Consider the following 20630-nt stretch of genomic DNA (forward strand, 5'->3'; position numbering starts at 1 on the left):
TTTACGGCTCGGCGGGGACCGCAACTCCCAGCATCCCCCGCGCGGCGCAGGCGCAGAGCGCGCGGTGCGAAAAAGGCGGGAAGGCGTCGGGCGGGCGCTGAGGTGAAGGCAAAATGGCGGCGGGGCCGGGCGGGGCCGCAGGGCGGGATCGCCTCCGTTGCGCCTCACAACCGCGAGCTGCGGGCGCTCCTGTGGGGCGGTGGGGGAGGGGTGAGGCGGAGCGGGGTGGCGGGGGAGGGATTTGTTGGGAAATGAATGGGAAATGGCCGTAAATGGGTGAGGCCGCAGCCTGCGTCCCTTCCCTCAGGTGAGCGCTGCGATGGGCAAAAGGAAGAGCAGCCAGGCCGCAGGTAACGCCTCCAAACCGCCTCCAAACGGCCTCCGACCGCCACGTCTGTGACCAGAACTGCACCCACCACCGCCTTTCCCCGATGTTTTTGGTGCCTTTTTCCACCTGAGCCCCTCAGAGCGCTCCGAAACCCCTCAGTTTGGGGTAAAATGCGTGGAATGGGCGATACTGAGCCCGTTTTGGTGGGGATTTGGGAGAAAAACTGCCCAAAATGGCACCAAAATGCCCCCAGTTGGCGTGCAGGGCGCAGGGGGTGGTTCCTAATGCCCAATTCCAGTGTTTTTTTTCCCTCAAATTCCCCTGTTCGGTACAGGAAATGAGAACCGAGCGATGCTGCCTGACCAGGAGCCCCATTTCTGGGGGCATTTGGGGGGGGAAACTACCCAAAACGGCACAAAATGCCCCAAAATCCCATTGTGGAGGGGGAAGGGGGGGATGTTGGGAGCCTCATGGGGGCACTGAGGGCAGCAAACTGCACCCGAAAGCCCCAAATGGCCATTTCTGCCCCCCAAAATGAGGGCTGTGGGATTGAAGCCATCCCCACCCCACGTCCCATTGGATCCATGGGGCACAGCCATCCCAATTAGCGCCCTGCGCTAATTAACCGCGCGGTGCTCTGCAATTAGCAGCCATCCCTGGAGCCTTCCTAACGAAGAGGCGTTGCGCTTCATGTTGGCTCGGGATGACCCAATGGAGCCGCCTCCTCTGCTCACCCGACCCCTGGCTGTTGTCAATTAGGGCGCTGTTAATTAATAATCTTCTGCTTACGGCGCCGTCGGGGGGCATCCAGCGCTTCTGGGGGGGACACAGCTGCTGTTCTCCTGGCAGGTGGTGCCGACGGGGATGGCTGTGCTGCCAAAACCAGGCCAGGACTGCAGGGAGACGGGGGGACAACTGCGGACAGGGGGACAACGGGGGATGTGACCGGAGGGGGCACAAATGGAGGGGACACAAATAGAGGAGACAGAAATGGAGAGAGCACAGCTGGAAGGGACACAAATGGAGGGGACACAAATGGAGAGAGCACAGCTGGAAGGGACACAAATGGAGGGGACAGAAATGGAGAGAGCACAGCTGGAAGGGACACAAATGGAGGGGACACAAATAGAGGGGACACAGCTGGAGAGGATGCGACTGGAAGGGACCCAATTGGAGGGGACATGACTGGAGGAGACACAGTTGGGGGGGACACAGCTGGAGGGGACACAAGAGGGGACATGACTGGAGGGCACACAAATGGAGGGGTCACAGCTGGAGAGAATACAAGTGGAGGGGACACAAGAGGGGACACAAATGGAGGGGACACAGCTGGAGGGGATGTGACTGGAGGGGACACAAGAGGGGACACAGCTGGAGGGGATACAATTAGAGGGGACACCAGTGGAGGGAACACAGCTGGAAGGGACACAGCTGGAAGGGATGTGACCGGAGGGGACACCATGAGTGGAGGGGACACAAATGGAGGAGTCACAACTGGAAGGGATACAATTAGAGGGGACACAGCTGGAAGGGATGTGACCGGAGGGGACACCACGACTGGAGGGGATGTGACTGGAGGAGACACAAATGGAGGGAACACAGCTGCGGGGGTCACAAGTGGAGGGGTCACGACTGGAGGGGATACAATTAGAGGGGACACAGCTGGAGGGGACACCACGACTGGAGGGGATGTGACCGGAGGGGACACAGCTGGCAGTGATGCGATGGCCGATGGCAGAGGGATGGACACAGCGCATGGCGGTGCTACAGAGAGGTAATGGGGGAGGAAAGGGGGGCAGTGGGGGGGCACAGATGGGTCCCGGTGCCCCCACATCTGCAGCCTGGTGTCGGTTTGCTGTCACAGCCGCTCTGAGGATGAAGGCTCAGCAGCCCCCCCTCAGCACCGCGTGGTGGAGGAGCCCACCCCCACCCCGTCACCATCGGCACAGGTAGGATGGGGTCTCTTCCCCCCCCCCACCCCAGCTGCCACCCCACATCTCCCAGCTGTGGGGCAGGGAGCGCCCGGGGGCTGTGATGGGGAGGGAGGCTGTTGTTCCAGGAGGAGATGGATGGCCACAGTTTGCCCCAATCCGCCCCACTTCGCCCCAAATCAACCCGATTTACCCCAGTTAACCCCAATTCCCCTCAATTCACCCCAAATCACCCCAGTTAACCCCAATTCCCCTCAATTCACCCCAAATCACCCCAATTCATCCCAGCCCCCCCCCCAGTTTACTCTCAATTCCCCCCCCCAGACACCCACATCCTCCCAGCCCGAGGTCCTGCCATGCCCCGAGGACAGCAATGGGGACCTGGCACCACCCAGCCACATCCTCAGGTAGGGCCCCCTCCCTCCATCCAGAACCCAGACCCCATTTTGGGGTTAAAAAGCCCCAAATCGATGACATTTCCCCCCCCTTCCCCCCCAGGGGTGAGGTGGCACAACGTGAGGACGCCTCCACTGTGCTGTGTGGGCTGATCCTCGAGCTCTCCAACCTCAAGTAAGCACCCACTGCTCCCCCACCCCCCGGCCGGGCCAGAAACACCAAACTGGGGGCGGTTTGGGGCTGTTTATGGCCCTGGGGGGGTCGGGGGGTGAGGGATTAGGGTCTCATTGTCCTCTATGGGGCTGTGGGGGTCTCACTGTCCCTTGTGGGGTCTCGTTATCCCCTATGGGGTCTCACTGTCCCCTATGGGATCTCATTATCCTTTATGGAGTCTCGTTATCCTCTATGGGGTCTCACTGTCCCTTGTGGGGTCTCGTTATCCCCTATGGGGTCTCACTGTCCCCTATGGGGTCTCGTTATCCCCTATGGGGTCTCACTGCCCCCCCCACCCCCACAGCCGCCGCCTGATGGGCGCCCACCGCGCAGTGGAGGCGCTGCGCCGACTGCGGCTGCGCCGGGAGCGGAGTTGGGGGGCGGCGAGGAGGAGGACGGAGGGGGAGGCCGGGATGAAGCAGCGCCGACGGCTGTAAGTCTTTATTGGGGGCACCAAAACCTGCAGCGGCCCAATAAAACCACCCCTGGGACACGGGGGGGCACCGACACCAGAGTGTGACCCCGTGTGACACCAACACAACACAGCGGTGACCACAGGTGACACCAACACCAGAGTGTGACCCCGTGTGACACCAACAAAACACAGCGGTGACCACAGGTGACACCAACACCAGAGTGTGACCCCGTGTGACACCAACAAAACACAGCAGTGATCCCGGGTGACACCAACACCAGAGTGTGACCCCGTGTGACACCAACAAAACACAGCGGTGACCACAGGTGACACCAACACCAGAGTGTGACCCCGTGTGACACCAACAAAACACAGCAGTGATCCCGGGTGACACCAACACCAGAGTGTGACCCCGTGTGACACCAACACAACACAGCGGTGACTGCGGGTGACACCAGGAGGGACACAGCACAACAAAGAGCCCTCGTGTGACACCAACACAACACAACAAAGTGCCCCCGTGTAACACCAACACAACACAGCAGTGACCCCGGGTGACACCAGGAGGGACACAGCACAACAAAGAGCCCTCGTGTGACAACAACACAACAAAGTGCCCCCGTGTGACACCAACACAACACAACAAAGTGCCCCCGTGTAACACCAACACAACACAGCAGTGACCCCGTGTGACACCAGGAGGGACACAGCACAACAAAGAGCCCCCGTGTGACACCAACACAACAAAGTGCCCCCCACCCCACAACAGTTCCGTCCACCCAACCAACAGCAGCCCCAGCGTGGGGCCCGGCCGTTGTGTTGTGCCGATGGTGCACAACCAGTGGTGCACAATTGCTGCCAGTGGTGCACAAGCAGTGCTGATGGTGCGCATCTAAGTGATGGTGCACAACTGACGGTGCACATCTAACTGATGGTGCACAAGTGATCTTGCACAAGTGACAGTGCACACCCACTGCCGGCTCTTTGGTGTCCCACGGAGCGCTCAGCACAGCCTGGGGACGACACAGAGCCCGCAGTGAAGAGCTGATGAGGACCACACACAGTGAGCCCCCCAGCCCTTAATTACGGCGTTAATTAATCAGAGGCCTCACATCACCACCACCAGCACTGACGCAGTTCAGATGCAGCCCCACAGATGGGGGTCTCACTGTCCTCTATGGGGCTGTGGGGGTCTCATTGTCCCCTATGGGGTCTCACTGTCCCCTATAGGGGTCTCACTGCCCCTCTGGGATCTCACTGCCCAATGGGGTCTCACTGTCCCTATAGGGGTATCACTGCCCTATAGGGGTCTCACTGTCCCTATAGGGGTCTCACTGCCCCCTATGGGGTCTCAGTGTCCCCTCTGGGTGTCTCATTGCCCCCTATGGGATCTCAGTGCCCCTATGGGGTCTCACTGCCCTCTATGGGGTCTCACTGCCCCCTATGTGATCTCAGTGCCCCTATGGGGTCTCACTGCCCTCTATGGGGTCTCACTGCTCCCTGCAGTGTCTCCGTAGGGATGCGGAGCTCCCAGATGAGAGCCCAGTTGGACAGCACGACCTCGCAGGGCCTTTCCATCCTCACCATCCTACAACAATCCCCCCCACCCCACCCCACCCCACCCCCCTTACCTGCGTCCCGTCAGCCCTCTGCGGGGCCGCAGTAGACGGAGCTGTACCCGCGCGGGGTGAGGGGGCAGAAGCGCCGGGTGTGCGCCCGGTCCCGCGTGGCGCCGCACTGCGGGCACACGTAGCTGCGCAGGATGGGGCACACGACGCGGCCCTGCGGGTCCTTCAGGGCATGGCTGGAGAACACCTGCCGCGACTCGCCGTTGTGGCGGCAGAACGCGCAGCCGGAGGGGGGGCGGGGGGGCACCGCGGGGGGCGGCGGCGCGGGGGGCTGTGGGGACGCGGAGGGGCGCGGTGGTGCAATGCGTTGTGGTGATGCAGAGGGGCGCAGTGATGCAATGCGTTGTGGTGATGCGGAGGGGCGCGGTGGTGCAATGCGTTGTGGTGACACAGCACGCCGTGGGGACACAGCGGGCCGTGGTGATGCAGTGGGCCGTGGGGACACGATGGGCTGTGGTGATACGATGGGCTGTGGTGATATGGAAGGTTGTGGTGATGCAGTGGGCCGTGGTGACACGATGGGCTGTGGTGATACGATGGGCTGTGGTGATACGATGGGCTGTGGTGATATGATGGGCCGTGGTGATGCAATGGGTCGTGGTGACACATCGGGTCGTGGTAACACGATGGGCTGTGGTGATGCAGTGGGTCGTGGTGATGCAGTGGGTCGTGGTGATACAATGGGCCGTGGTGATGCAGTGAGGTGTGGTGACACATCAGGTCGTGGTGACACGATGGGCTGTGGTGATACGATGGGCTGTGGTGACGCAGTGGGTCGTGGTGACACATCAGGTCGTGGTGATATGGACGGCTGTGGTGATGCAGTGGGCCACGGTGACACGACGGGTTGTGGTATCACGGAGGATTGTGGTGACACAGCTGCTTGTGGTGACACGACGGGCCGTGGTGATGTGGAAGGTTGTGGTGATGCAGTGGGTCGTGGTGACACAACAGGTCGTGGTGACACAGCAGGCGTTGGTGACACTGAGCTCCTGCGTGACGGGGATGGTGAAGACATGGATGGCGGTGCAAAGATGGCCGGTGGTGACACGACGGGCCGTGGTGACACATTGCGTTGTGGTGACATCACAGCGGGTGTTGGTGAGCTGCTGTGTGACACTGAGGCGCCGAGCGATGGTGGCACAGCGGGTGATGCTGACACACCTGGGGACACACACACTGATGGTGGCACACGGTGATAGTGAGACAATGATAGTGAGACAATGATAGTGAGACAATGATAGTGACACACGGTGATGGTGACACACAATGATAGTGACGTACACTGATGGTGACACACAGTGATGGTGACACACACTGATGGTGACACCCCTGCCCCCCCCCAGTGATGGTGACATCCCTTGCCCCCCCCTGCAGTGATAGTGACACACAGTGATGGTGACACACACTGATGGTGACACTCCCTGCCCCCCACACACATGATGATGGTCACACCCCATAGTAGTGACACACACACACTGATGGTCACACACACAATGGTGACACCCCATAATAGTGACACACACACACTGATGGTCACACACACAATGGTGACACCCCATAATAGTGACACACACGCACGGATGGTCACACACACAATGGTGACACCCCATAATAGTGACACACACACACGGATGGTCACACACACAATGGTGACACCCCATAATAGTGACACACACACTGATGGTCACACACACAATGGTGACACCCCATAATAGTGACACACACGCACGGATGGTCACACACACAATGGTGACACCCCATAATAGTGACACACACACACGGATGGTCACACACACAATGGTGACACCCCATAATAGTGACACACACACACGGATGGTCACACACACAATGGTGACACCCCATAATAGTGACACACACACACGGATGGTCACACACACAATGGTGACACCCCATAATAGTGACACACACACTGATGGTCACACACACAATGGTGACACCCCATAATAGTGACACACACACACGGATGGTCACACACACAATGGTGACACACCATAATAGCGCCACACTGATGGTGACACCCAATAATAGCGACACAGACACTGATAGTGACACCCCTTAACAGTGACACACACACACTGATGGTGACACAGTGATGGTGACCCCCCATAATAGCGCCACACTGATGGTGCCCCCCCATAACAGTGCCACACACCCCATATCAGTGCCACACACTGACGGTGCCCCCCCTCCCCCCCCCCCCCCCCCGTACCCTCCGCCGTCCCCCCGTCGGGTTCCGCCTCCGCCGCCGCTCTGCGCTCCTCCAGCAGCCGCCGCAGCAGTGCGTGCAGCCCCACGTAGTCGCCCCACGGCTCCCAGCGCCGGCCCGGCTCCATACTGCGCCGCAGCCCCGGCGCCCACCGCCTTTAAACCCCCCGACCACCCCCTCACCCCCCCCCATCCCCCCGCCCGACCCCCCACCCCCGCCGGAGCCGCTCTGTCTGCCCCGCGGGGCGGCGGCGTCTGCTGCCTTGGAGGGTCCTGAGGGTGGGGTGGGGGCGGGGGGGGGCTGCTGTCGGGGTGCTCACTTTGTGGGGTCCCATCGCGCCCATCCGGGGTCCCGCTGTGACCACCCGGGGTCCGCTGCACCCATCTGGCCTCCCACTGTGTGCATCAGGGGTCTGCTGTGCCCCTCTGGGGTCTGTGGGGCCTATTTGGGGTCTGCTGTGCCCATCTGAGGTCTGTGGGGCCTATTTGGGGTCTGCTGTGCCCATCTGGGGTCTGTGGGGCCTATTTGGGGTCTGCTGTACCCCTCTGGGGTCTGTGGGGCCCATTTGGGGTCCCATTGTGCCCATCTGGGGTCCCACTGGGCCCATTTGGGGTCTGCTGGACCCATCTAGGGCCCCACTGTGCGCAGCTGGGTCCCATTGTGCCTATTTGGGATCTGCTGGGCCCATTTGGGGTCCCATTGTGTCCATTTGGGATCTTCTGTGCCCATCTGGGATCCCATCGTGCCCATTTGGGGTCCCACTGTGTGCATTTGGTCCCATTGTGCCCACTTGGAGTCCCACTGTACCCATTTGGGGTCCCACTGTCCCACCTGGGGGTCCCATTGTACCCATTTGGGGTCCCACTGTCCCACCTGGGGGTCCCATTGTACCCATTTGGGGTCCCATTATACCCATGCGGGGTCCCCCGGTGCCCTTTTAGGGTCCCCCTGCGCCAAAACCGGGGTTCCCTCGTTAAAAAAAAGAGCAATTTGGGTACAATTGGGGACCGCTGAGCCCCAACCGGGAAACACCGCCTCCAAAATAGCCACATTTGGCTAAAAAGACCCAAACGGCCCCAAATCGGCGCTGGAGCACCCGCTAATGGGCCTCAATGCGGCCACAAAGCCGAGCCCTTTTGGGGCGAAAAAAGCTCCGTTTTGGGAGCGGCTCCGGCGGGGCGGCGGAGCTTCGGTTCCTTTGGGACGGAGTGAGACCCCAAAAGCGCGTGGTTTTAACCCAAAAAGCCCCGATCGGGGCCAAATGGCCCCAAAAAGGGCAGGAATGGCCCCCAAATGGGCAGAAATGGGGGCAAAAAGGGTAAAAATGGAGCCAAAAAGGAGCAGAAATGGAGCCAAAAAGGGCAGAAATTGAGCCAGAATAGGTAAAAACGGACGTAAAAAGGGCAGAAATGGCCCCAAAAAGGGTAAAAATGGCCCCAAAAAGGGCAGAAATGGCCCCAAAAAGGGTTAAAATGGCCCCAAAAAGGGTAAAAATGGCCCCAAAATTGGGGCCAAAGTGCAGCCAAACAGCTCTGAGCTGCGCTGCCCTTTCCCCCCTTTTTCCCCCTTTTCCCCCCTTTTTTTCCCATTTCTGCCCCTTGTGACCCCAAACCGCGCAGTGGGGCCGACACGGACCCCCCCCCCCCCCCCCCCCCGGGGCCGCCGCTCCTCCGAGTGACCCAAAAAGGGCTTTTTTGGCCCCAAAATCGCAGCTGTGGGCGCCGGGAATGCGCCGCCGCCGGGGGCACAAAGGGCCCATTCTGCGTTTGGGGCTTTTTTCCCTTTTTTTTTCCTTTTTTTTTTTCCCCTTTTTTTTCCCTTTTTTTTTTCCCTTTTTTTTCCTTTTTTTCCCTTTTTCTCCCTCCCCCCCCACCCCCCGCTGTGACGTCATCGCTCACAGGGCGCATTTTGGGGCAGAAAACCGCCATTTCTGCCCATTTTTGGAGCCATTTCTGCCCATTTTTGGGGCCATTTCTGCCCATTTTTGGGGACTGGAACCCCATTTTTTGTGGTTTTTGACACATTTTTGGTGACTTTGACCCCATTTTGGTGCCCACAGGGACCCATTGTACCCCACAGACCCCATAGGGACCCACTGCAGCCCCATAGGGAACCACTGCAGCCCCATAGGAACCCATTGCAGCCCCATAGATCCCATAGAAACCCATTGCAGCCCCATAGGGAACCATTGCAGCCTCATAGGGAACCATTGCAGCCCCATAAGGACCCATTGCAGCCCCATAGATCCCATAGGGACCCACTGCAGACCCATAGGGACTCATTGCAGCCCCATAGGGACCCATTGCAGCCCCATAGATCCCATAGGGGCCCATTGCAGCCCCATAGGGGCCCATTGAAGGCACCCATGGGCGCCAGGCCCCGCCCCCAGCCGTAGCCCCGCCCCACACCTTTGTGCGTCACCAGCTGGGCGTGGTCAGCCGCAAGCCCCGCCCCTCTCCCCGCGGGCGGGGGGGTTTGGCTGCAGCGGGGTCAGCTCAGGACACCAACCCCGCCCCCCCCGCCGGCTCATTGGCTGCCCGCTCCGCCCCGCCGCTCCCCCATTGGTTCTCCCGCGCCGCTCCTCATTGGCTGCGGGCTCCCATTGGTGGGCGGGTCAGGCGCCGTTTAACCCCCGCGGTGCCGGAGCAGCCGTGGGGGTCCCGTGGCGGGTGGGGGGATCGGGGGGCGGGGGGGGCGGATCGGGGGGAGGGGGGGGCAGCCGTGACCCACACGTGTGGGGCAGAGCCGGGCTCCGCTCCCAGCCCCACCCGGGGGCTCTCGGCCCCTATAGGGGCACCCAGAGGCGCACGTGGGGTGACGGGGGGGGAGGGGGGCCTCCGTGGGGCGCTGTGGGGCGCTGTGGGGCCGCGGCCTCCCCGCCGTGGGGGGGCCGTTTGGGGCCGCTCCCTTCTGCCGTGGGGCGCCCGTGGGCGACAGCCAGCCCGGTGCGGCGCTGACTCAACGGCGGTGACTCAACGGCCCCACCACAAACAGCGTCGCACGGCAACCGAGGCGCGGGGCGCTGCCCCATAGCGCTATGGGTCTCAGTGCCGTGGCCCCATAGGGCTCAGCCCCATAGCGCTATAGGGCACAGCAGCACCTCCCCATAGGGCCCAGCCCCATAGCACTATAGGGCACTGCACCACAACCCCATAGAGCTCAGCCCCATAGGGCTATAGGGCACAGTAGCACCGCCCCATAGGGCTATAGGACACAGCAGCAGCACCCCATAATGCTCAGCCCCATGGCTCTATGGGTCCCTGCCCCACAGCCCTATAGGGCACAGCTCCACAGCCCTATGGCTCTCAGTCCCACCGCCCCATGGGGCTCAGCCCCACAGATCCCAACCCCATGGGGGGAGGCAGGAAGGAAGGAGCCGAGGAGGGCAGGGAGGGAAGGGAAATCCGTCCTTCTGCCCCATAGCGCTGCCCTATAGCTGCCCCATAGCTGCCCTATAGCGCTCCCCTATAGCTGTCCCATAGCTGCCCCATAGCGCTGCCCTATAGCTGCCCCATAGCTGCCCTATAGCTGTCCTACAGCTGCTCCATAGCACTGCCCTATAGCTGCCCCATAGCACTGCCCTATAGCTGCCCCATAGCTGCCCTACAGCTGCTCCATAGCACTGCCCTATTGCTGCCCCATAGCACTGCCCTACAGCTGCCCTACAGCTGCCCCATAGCACTGCCCTACAGCTGCCCCATAGCTGCCCTATAGCTGCCCCATAGCACTGCCCTACAGCTGCCCCATAGCTGCCCTATAGCTGCCCCACAGCACTGCCCTACAGCTCCCCCCCCCACGTGGCACCATTTGTTGCACAGCCGCGTTTGCACAACTGCAGCACCACAGCGGGCAGCCGTGCAACGCCGCCTTGCACACTCAGCCCCGTGCAAGGCCTCACTGCGCCCCCACCCCCTCCTCGCGCCCCCCACGGCCGCCTCTCCCGCCCCACGGCCGCTCTGCACCCCGCACGGCCGCCTTGCACGCCCATCCCCGTGCACAGCCGTGCATCCTCGTGCCCCACTGCAGGCGGCGGCGCTGACTCAGCAGGCAGGAATGCGGCGGCCGCGTGGGTGTGCGCCCGGCCCGCGGCGCTGCCATTACCCTGAAAGGACATCTCGGCCCCGAGCGTGCAAAAGCGGGCGTGCAAAAGCGGCCGTGCGTGCACACGACGGACCGGGCGGGCGTGCGAAGCGCCGGCGCCGCGGGTGAGTGAGTGTGCGCGTGCACGAGGGTTTGCTTGCACGCCGCGCGCCCGCACACGCATGCATGCTCGGGCACGCTCGTGCTTCAGGATGGTGCACGCCTGTTGCACGCTCGCCTCCCCCCCCCCATAGGGGGCCGTAGAGCCCCATAGGGACACTGCCCAGCCCCATAGGGACCCATAATGCCCCACAGGGACCCATAGAGACCTCATGGAGCCCCATAGGGACGCTGCCCAGCCCCACAGGGATCCATAGAGCCCCATAGGGACACAAAGAGACCCCATAGAGCCCCATAGGGACACTGCTCTGCCCCATAGGGACACATAGAGACCTCATGGAGCCCCATAGGGACCCATAGAGCCCCATAGAGACACAAAGAGACCCCATAGGGACACAAAGAGACCCCATGGAGCCCCATAGGGACCCGTAGAGCCCCATAGGGACAGAAAGAGACCCCATAGAGCCCCATAGGGACACAAAGAGACCCCATAGAGCCCCATAGGGACCCACAGAGACCCCACAGAGCCCCATAGGGACACTGCTCTGCCCCATAGCTCTCCATAGGGACCCACAGAACCCCATAGAGACACTGCTCGGCCCCATAGATCCCCATAGTGACCCATAGAGCCCCATAGGGACCCACAGGGACAACACACAGATCCACAGTGGGGGCAATGGCTGAACTTATGGGTCCCCAATGGGGCCACTGCTGCACCCTCAGCCCCACATCCCCCCCATATCCCCCCACATCCCCCCCCCTCATCCCCACAGCCCCCCCACACTCTCAGCCCCCCATCCCCCCCTTCAGCCCCACATACCCCCCCAGCCCCACATCGCCCCCATATCCCCACACTCCCCCACCCCCCCCAGCTCCATATCCCCCCACATCCCCAAACCCCCCATCCCCCCACACCCCCCATGAGCCCCACACTCCCCCAGCCCCTCCCCCAGCCCCACATCCCCCCACATCCCCTCACCCCCCATCCCCCCCACAGCCCCCTCAGTCCCCCACAGCCCCCATCAGCCCCACATTCCCCCATCCCCCCTTCAGCCCCCATCCCCCCCCATCAGCCCCATATCCCCACACCCCCCATCAGCCCCACACTCCCCCATCCCCCCCCATCCCCCCATCCCCCCCCATCCCCCCCCCCCCCATCCCATCCCGCTCCCATCGCGCTGCGGTTCCGCCGATTTCCGCCCGGCGCGGTGTTTGATGTCTGTGTGCGGCATCGCCATGGAGATCCCGGAGCGACGTCAGCGCCGAGCGGGGCTCCCCGGGCATCCCCGGCTGTGGGGCGGGCGGGGGCGGGGATGGGGGGGTGTGGGGCAGGGATGGGGGGGGGGGATGGGGGTGTGGGGGGGGGGTGTGGGGTGGGATGTGGGGCAGGGATGTGGGGTGTGGGGTGGAGGGGGGGTAGGGATGTGGGGTGGGGTGAGATGTGGGGCAGGGATGGGGGGTGTGGGGTGGGATGTGGGGTAGGGATGTGGGGTGGGGGGGGATGGGGGGTGTGGGGTGGGATGTGGGTGGGGGGATGTGAGGCAGTGATGTGGGGTGTGGGGTGGAGGGGGGTATGGGGGGTGTGGGGTGGGATGTGGGGCAGGGATGTGGGGTGGGGGTGGGGGGGATATGGGGGGTGTGGGGTGGAGTGGGGGGTGGGGGGGGTGGGATGTGGGGCTGTATGTGGGGTGTGGAGTGGGACAGGGATGTGGGGCAGGGATGTGGGGTGTGGGGTATGGGGGATGTGGGGTAGGATGTGGGGGGATGTGGGGCAGGGATATGGGGCAGAGTATGGGGTGTGGGGTGGGGATGTGGGGCAGGGATGTGGAGTGTGGGTGGGGGGGATGTGGGGTGGGATGTGGGGTGTGGGGCTGTATGTGGGGTGGGGGAAGATGTGGGGTGGGATGTGGGGCAGGGATATGGAGTGTGGGGTGGGGTGTGGGATGTATGGGGATGTGGGGTGGGATGTGGTCTGGAGTGTGGGGATGTGGGGAGATGTGGGGCGGGGATGTGGGGCAGGGATGTGGGGTGGGGCTGTGGGGTAGAGCGCTGTGCCCCACCTCGGCCCCCCCCTGCCCCGATGCGGCCTCCTCGCTATGGGGCACTGAGGCCCTTTCCATGGGGCACAGCGCTCCTCTATGGGGCACAGCTCACCCCTTCTATGGGGCACACAGAGCTCCTCTATAGGGCACACAGCATCTCTATGGGGCACAGCACATCCCTTCTATGGGGCACACAGCATCTCTATGGGGCACAGCTCTCCTCTATGGGGCACACAGCATCTCTATGGGGCACACAGCATCTCTATGGGGCACAGCGCTCCCCTACGGGGCACTGCTCACCCCTCCTATGGGGCACAGAGCCCTTCTATGGGGCACAGCGCTCCTCTGTGGTGCACACAGAGCTCCCCTATGGGGCACAGCACATCCTCTGTGGGGCACAGAGCCCTTCTATGGGGCACAGCACATCCTCTCTATGGGGCCCAGCACTCCTTTATGGGGCTCTATGGGGTACAGCTCTCCTCTATGGGGCACAGCTCTCCTCTGTGGGTATCCATGGGCCACACAGCTCCTGTATGGGGCACAGCGCTCCCCTATGGGGATCTATGGGGCACAGCGCTCCCCTGTGGGGCACAGCGCTCCCCTATGGGGATCTATGGGGCACAGCACTCCCCTGTGGGGCACAGCCCTCCTCTATGGGGCACCATGATCCCCCATGGGGCACGGTACTCCCCTATGGGGCACAGCGCTCCCCTATGGGGATCTATGGGGCACAGCTCTCCCCTGTGGGGCACAGCGCTCCCCTATGGGGATCTATGGGGCACATCGCTCCCCTATGGGGCACAGCGCTCCCCCATGGGGATCTATGGGGCACAGCGCTCCCCTATGGGGCCCGGCCCCCCCCCCACGTGACCCCCCCTCCCCCCCACGACTCCCATCCCCGCTGTGGGTCCCTCCCCCCCCCCCCCCCTCCCGGCCACCAAAGGGTGCGGAGCGGCGGCGCCTCCCGAGGGCGGAGCGCAGCGTTTAAAACCATTTCCATCCCCGGGAGCCCAAAACTGCGCCGCTCCGCGACCGCCCCGCCGGGAACCGCAGCGGTGAGACGTGGGGGGGACCGGGAGCCGCTTCCGGACGGCTCCGAACGGCCCCGAGGGGTTCCGAACGGCTCCGAGGGGTTCTGAAGGGGTTCCGAGTGGTTCCGGGGGGGGAGTCCGAGTGGTTCCGAACGGTTCCGAATGGTTCCGAGGGGTTTCGTGAGGTTCTGAAGGGGTTCCGAGTGGTTCCGGGTGGACTCCGAGGGGTTCCGAATGGTTCCGAGTGGTTCCGAGGCGTTCCGAGGGGTTTCGTGAGGTTCTGAAGGAGTTCCGAGTGGTTCCGGGGGGGGGAATCCGAGTGGTTCCGAATGGTTCCGAAGGGTTCCGAGTGGTTCCGAGGCGTTCCGAGAGGTTCCGGAGGGGTTCGGGGGGGTTTCGTCGGGATCTGAAAGGGTTCCGAGTGGTTCCGGGGGGGGTTCCGAATGGTTCCGAGGGGTCCCGAATGGTTCCGAGGGGTTTCGGGGGGTTCTGAAGGAGTTCTGAGTGGTTCCGAAGGGTTCCGAATGGTTCCGGGGGGTTTCGGGGGACTCCGAATGGTTCCGGGCGGGGTTTTGAGGCGGTTCCGAGGGGTTTCGGGGGGTTCCGAAGGAGTTCCGAGTGGTTCCGAAGGGGTTCCGAGTGGTTCCGAAGGGGTCCGAGTGGTTCCGAGGGGTTTCGGGGGACTCCGAATGGTTCCGGGGGGTTCCGAGTGGTTCCGGGGGGGGTTCTGAGGGGGTTCCGAGTGGTTCCGGGGGGATCCGAGTGGTTCCGAAGGGTTCCGAACGGTTCCTGGGGGTTCTGAGGGGTTTCCCGGGGGCTCCGAGTGGTTCCGAAGGGTTCGGGGCGGTTCCGAACGGTTCGGGGAGTTCGGAGCAGTTTCAAACAGCTCCGAGCGGTTCTGGCGGGGTCCGAATGGTTCCGAGTGGTTCCGGGGAGATTCGGAGGGGGTTCCAAAGCGGTTCTGAGCGGCTCCGGGGGGTTCCGAGTGGTTCTGAATGGTTCTGAGCGGTTCCGGGGGGGTTCTGAGGGGGTTCTGGGAGGGTTGGAGCGGTTCTGGGGGCGTTCCGAGTGGTTCTGAGCGGTTCTGTGGTGGTTCCGTTGGGTTCTGTGGTGGTTCTGTGCCCCGCGGATCCGCCCCGGTGCCGCCGTCGGTTCTGATGCATTCCCAGCGGTTCTGGGCGCGTTCTGATGGTTCCGTACCGGCGCTGTTGGGCGGTTCTGGCGGTCCCGGTGCTGTTTTTGGGCCGGTTCTGGCGGTACCAGCGCTGGTTTTGGGCCGCTTCTGGCAGTACTGGCGCTGTTTGGGCCGCTTCTGGCGGTCCCGGTGCTGTTTTTGGGCCGGTTCTGATGGTCCCGGTGCTGTCCCGGGGTGGGTTCTGGTGACCCCGGTCCCATTGGGGTCGGTTCTGGCGGTCCCGGTGCCGTTTTTGGGTCGGTTCCGGCGGTGCCGGCGCCGTTCGGGCGCTGTTTTGGCGCAGCGCCGCTGTGATTCATCCTTTCCCTCCGGCGACGGAACGGCGGCACCGCCTCAATGCGCCCACAGACGGCGGCACCGCGACCAGAACCGGGACCGGAACCACAACCGGGACCGGGACCAGAAACAGAACCAGGACCAGAACTGCGACCAGAACTGGGACCAGAACTGGGACCAGAACCGGGACCAGAACCGCAACCAGGACTGGAACTGTGAGCAGAACCAGAATCAGAACCGGGCGCAGAAGCGGCACCGGGACCCGCAGTGGTACCACCGCCACCAACACCCCAACAACCCCCGGTACCGACACCGGTACCAATACCGGTACCGACACCCCAACCAGCAGCGACACTGACACTGCCAGCGGTACCGGTACCGACATTGACACTGCCAGCGGTACCGGACCCACATTGGTACCAACGCTGCCTCAGCGCCCCAACAAACACTGCCAGCGGTACCGACACCGACAGCGACACCGACAGCGACGCGTTGGTACCGCCCGCAGTGACACAGAGCAGCGCCGGGACCGACAGCGGCACCGACAGCAGAACCGACACCGACACCGCGACCCACATTGGCACCACCACCACCGGAACCACCGCCGGTACCGACAGCACCACCAGAACCCACATTGGCACCAATGCCAACAATGGGCACCAACACCACCACCGGAACCACCGCCGGTACCGAAGTGCCAATAGTGGTACCACCACCAGAACCGCCACCACAACCGCCCGCTGCCACCATTGGCACCGCCGCCAGAACCACTGCCGGTACCACCACCAGAACCAACACCGGTACCGATATACCAATGGTGGTACCACCATCAGAACCACCACCAGAACCACCACCCGGTACCAAAGTACCAATAGTGGTACCGCCACCGGTACCACCACCAGAACCAGCACTGGTACCGATATAGCAATGGTGGTACCACCACCAGAACCACCACCCGGTACCAAAGTACCACTGGTGGTACCACCACCGGCACCGCACCCATCGGCGCCGGGCGGCATTTTGGGTCAGAACGGCGCCGTTTTGGGGCGCGGTGCCCTCAGGGATGGATATGGGGGGGGGGGGGGGTGGGGATGGACCGGTTGGACCGGAACCGCCCCACAGCACCGCCCCACAGCACCGCCCCACAGCACCACGTGGGCAGCGCCGCCCCACAGCACCGCCCCACGGCACCAACGGCACCGCCCGACCCATTTGGGGCCTTTCCCACCCAAAATGGGGGATATGGGGTGTGGGGGACAGTGGGGACGGGGGGGATATGGAGGGTGAATGGGGGACTCCAAGGGGGGGTTATGGGGGTCAGTGGGGACGGGGCGGATATGGGGGGAGATGGGGGGGTCAGTGGGGGCAATGGGGGCTGTGGGGGCAATGGGGCAGCGCACCCCATTGGGTCCCCCCGTTGTGCCCCACTGTGTGGGTCCCCATTGGGTCCTCACTGTGCTCCCATTGCGCCCCACTGTGGCCCCGGGGGACCCCTGGGGGGCGGAGGTGACACTTTGGGGGCCCATTTGGGGACCTCCATGGGGACACCCACAGCCCCCCCCCCCCCCCATGGGGCCCAATGGGTGCCATCCCCACACATCCCCCATTGACACCGCTGTGGGTTGGGGCCATCGTGTGGGTCTGGGGGGGACCCATGGATTGGGGGGGGCACACATGGGTTTGGGGGCACACATGGGTTTGGGGGCGTACATCAGGGCTGACTGAGCCTTCATCCCACAGGCGACGGCGGTGACGGCGATGGTGAGGATGAGGATGGTGAGGATGAGGGTGGGGGTGGAGATGGTGATGGTGATGGAGGTAACGATGGTGACAGTGGTGGTGATGGTGGTGGTGATGGTGATGGGGGTGATGAAGGTGATGGTGATGATGATGAAGGTGGTGATGAAGATGAAGGTGATGGTGGTGATGGTGATGATGATGAAGGTGACGGTGATGATGATGGTGACAATGGTAGCGACAATGGTAATGGTGGTGATGATGATGAAGATGATGATGGTGATGAGGATGATGATGATGATGAAGGTGATGATGATGGTGGTGATGTTGATGATGAAGGTGATGGTGATGGCAATGATGATGATGGTGATGATGATGGCGATGCTGATGGTGGCAGTGGTGATGATGATGATGAAGGTGATGATGGTGGTGATGATGAAGGTGATGGTGACGACACAGGCGATGGGGATTGTGACGATGATGGTGATGGTGATGAAGGTGAGGGAGGTGGTGGTGATGGCGATGCTGATGGTGATGGCGATGAAGGTGGTGATGATGGTGGTGATGGTGATGACGGTGGTGATGATGGTGGTGATGATGAAGGTGATGACGATGCTGACGGTGGCGATGATGATGGTGATGATGATGAAGGTGATGGTGATGAAGGTGATGGCGGTGATGGTGGTGATGGTGATGATGGTGACGATGATGAAGGTGATGGTGATGACGACAAAGGTGATGGTGATGATGGTGATGGTGATGATGGTGATGGTGATGATGGTGATGGTGATGATGAAGGTGATGACGATGCTGATGGTGACAGTGCTGACGGTGATGACAATGAAGGTGATGACGATGGAGGTGATGGTGATGGTGACGATGATGAAGGTGCTGGTGATGAAGGTGACAATGATGAAGGTTACGATGGTGATGAAGGTGATGACAATGGTGACGATGATGAAGGTGCTGGTGATGAAGGTGACAATGGTGACGATGATGAAGGTGCTGGTGATGAAGGTTACGATGGTGATGAAGGTGATGACGATGGTGACGATGATGAAGGTGCTGGTGATGAAGGTGACAATGGTGACGATGATGAAGGTGCTGGTGATGAAGGTGACAATGGTGACGATGATGAAGGTGCTGGTGATGAAGATGATGGTGATGAAGATGATGCTGGTGATGAAGGTGGCGGTGGCGATGCCGGCTGTGCTGCGGCCCGCCGGGGTTCCTGGCGATGCGATTTTTTTACCCGCTGACCCAAAATCACATTGCCAGGGATTTCCAACGGGCCGCGGCGACCGCAGCGATGGGGCGGCCGGGGGGGGGGGGGCTGATGTGGGGGGGGGGGGCTGATGTGGGGCGCCACAATGGGCTGCTATGGGGGGGCTGCTGGGGGGGGGGGGGGGCTGTGGGAGGAGGGCTGTTTTGGGGCACCGCGATGGGACATTGGGACAGTGGGACGGACGGTGGGACATCGCAGTGTGGGGACAGCAGTGGTGGGCGCGGGGACAGTGGGGACAGTGGGGACAGAGGGGACAGACGGACGGACAGAGGGACGGACAGAGGGACGGACGGACACAGAGATACGGGGACAGACGGGGACACAGCCGTGGGGACGGACAGACAGACGGACAGCCATGAGAACAGACAGACAGCCATGGGGACATGCCGCAATGGGGACGGACAGACGGACACACAGCTGTGGGGGCACACGGCCGTGCAGACGGACAGATGGACGGACACACAGCCATGGGGACAGACGGACAGCCATGGGGACGGAATGGACAGCCATGGGGGCAGACAGACAGACAGCCATGGGGATGGACGGACAGACACAGCTATGGAGGACACACAGCCATGCAGACAGACGGACACACAGCCACGGGGGGACACGGACAGCCATGGGGACGGACGGACACACAGCTATGGGGGCGGACAGACGGACAGCTACAGGGACGGATGGGCAGCCGTGGGGACGGACGGACGGACGGACAGCGGCTGAGCTGAGGCCCCGTGGCGCAGGGCTTGGCGCAGCTGTGAACAGAGCCCGTCGTGTTCACAGTGGCTAAGTTCCGCGCCCCGGGGACCCCCCCTTAAGGACCCCCACCGCCCCCCCCCCCCCTCCCACGGACCCTCGGTGCCCCCACCCGGCGCCGCCCCCGGTGCCTACTGAGCTGACACGCAGTCGTTGGTCGCACACTGGCTCAGTTCAGCAGGAACAGGGGTCTGCGCCGCCGCCGCCGCACCGGGACCCCCCCGTGGGACCCCCCCCATCTCCCCCCCGTGGAGCCCCATCCCCACGCCGGGATCCGTGGGACCCCCCGGGGACCCTCAGCTCAACCCCGTCGGCCCTCTGGAACCCCCCTCAGTTCAGCCCTTTGAAACCACCCCGGCCTTTCAGATACCCCCCCGCCCCCCCTTAGGATCCGTGGGACCCCCTCCGCCCCCCCCACGTCGGACCTCCGGAACCCCCCTCGGTTCCCCCCCTCCGAACCACCGCGTCATTTCAGACCCCCCCCCCCCCCCAAAGGATCCCCCCCAGGAATCCCTTTGAGCCCCCACGGACCCCCCCAGGATCTCTGGGACCCCCCTTATAACCTCAGACCCCACCAGGGACCCCCAACCCCCCCAGGACCCCCCCGGCCGTCTGAGTGCCCCCCCCGGACCCCCAAACCCCTCTCAGACCCCCCCAGGACCCCCCCTCCGCTCCCCCATTCCTGCGGGGGGGGGAACAAATCAGAGCCATGGGACCCCCCCGCCCCCCACGAGTGCTTTGGGGGTCTCAGCCCCACTTGGAGGTTCTTCGCCCCCCCCCGGAGGCACAGAGTGGCCCCAACCCCCCCTCGGGGCCCCGCCCGGCGTCGCGCGTGGGAAGAGGAAGGGAAGGGCGGTGGGGGGGGGATGGGGGGGGGGTGAGTCATGGGCGGGGGGGGGCCGCGCCCTGCTTTTTTTCCGCGTTATTTCCCAAAATAAAGTCCTGGAGCGAAACGCGCCCGAATTCAGGG

At 62.9% G+C, this 20630-nt stretch overlaps 3 protein-coding genes across 6 annotated transcripts; 2 read left to right on the top strand and 1 right to left on the bottom strand.

Annotated features, from left to right (window-relative positions):
* The first annotated feature begins 49 nt into the window (after positions 1–49).
* LOC101749673 (break repair meiotic recombinase recruitment factor 1) lies at positions 50–3305 on the top strand. Its single transcript, XM_025145791.3, has 7 exons — positions 50–102; positions 308–350; positions 1178–2102; positions 2193–2277; positions 2584–2666; positions 2758–2829; positions 3173–3305. The coding sequence occupies exons 2-7, from the start codon at positions 320–322 to the stop codon at positions 3303–3305; spliced, it is 1329 nt and encodes a 442-aa protein (XP_025001559.1). The 5' UTR covers positions 50–102; positions 308–319.
* On the bottom strand, positions 3283–11399 carry NANOS3 (nanos C2HC-type zinc finger 3). 4 transcript variants are annotated; one of them, XM_025145795.3, is made up of 3 exons: positions 11243–11399; positions 4915–6075; positions 3283–4296 (listed from the first exon to the last, which is right to left on the bottom strand). In XM_025145795.3, exons 1-2 carry the CDS (start codon positions 11253–11255, stop codon positions 4925–4927), a joined length of 1164 nt encoding a protein of 387 aa, XP_025001563.3. In that variant the 5' UTR covers positions 11256–11399; the 3' UTR covers positions 3283–4296; positions 4915–4924. The 4 variants fall into 4 exon arrangements, with proteins under 4 accessions (XP_025001563.3, XP_040509877.1, XP_025001562.1 ...); XM_040653943.2 differs by lacking the exon at positions 11243–11399 and adding an exon at positions 7461–7578; XM_025145794.3 differs by lacking the exon at positions 11243–11399 and adding an exon at positions 7145–7273.
* A 2950-nt stretch (positions 11400–14349) lies between these two features.
* Positions 14350–20623, top strand: LOC121107791. The gene is made up of 2 exons (XM_040653944.2): positions 14350–14438; positions 17626–20623. Exon 2 carries the CDS (start codon positions 17644–17646, stop codon positions 18976–18978), a length of 1335 nt encoding a protein of 444 aa, XP_040509878.1. The 5' UTR covers positions 14350–14438; positions 17626–17643; the 3' UTR covers positions 18979–20623.
* The last annotated feature ends 7 nt before the right edge of the window (positions 20624–20630 follow it).

This window comes from Gallus gallus, chromosome 30, assembly GCF_016699485.2.
Source record: "Gallus gallus isolate bGalGal1 chromosome 30, bGalGal1.mat.broiler.GRCg7b, whole genome shotgun sequence".
NCBI lineage: Eukaryota > Metazoa > Chordata > Aves > Galliformes > Phasianidae > Gallus > Gallus gallus.

What these genes read in the sequence shown, in the direction of transcription:
- LOC121107791 (XM_040653944.2), top strand. Translation starts at nt 17,644, where the DNA reads ATGGTGAGGATGAGGATGGTGAGGATGAGGGTGGGGGTGGAGATGGTG.
- LOC101749673 (XM_025145791.3), top strand. Translation starts at nt 320, where the DNA reads ATGGGCAAAAGGAAGAGCAGCCAGGCCGCAG. An exon ending in GAAGAGCAGCCAGGCCGCAG is followed by an intron (nt 351 to 1,177) that starts GTAACGCCTCCA and finishes TTCTCCTGGCAG; the next exon opens with GTGGTGCCGACGGGGATGGC. An exon ending in CATGGCGGTGCTACAGAGAG is followed by an intron (nt 2,103 to 2,192) that starts GTAATGGGGGAG and finishes TTGCTGTCACAG; the next exon opens with CCGCTCTGAGGATGAAGGCT.
- NANOS3 (XM_046904763.1), bottom strand. Translation starts at nt 6,352, where the DNA reads ATGTGTGTGGGGGGCAGGGAGTGTCACCATCAGTGTGTGTCACCATCA.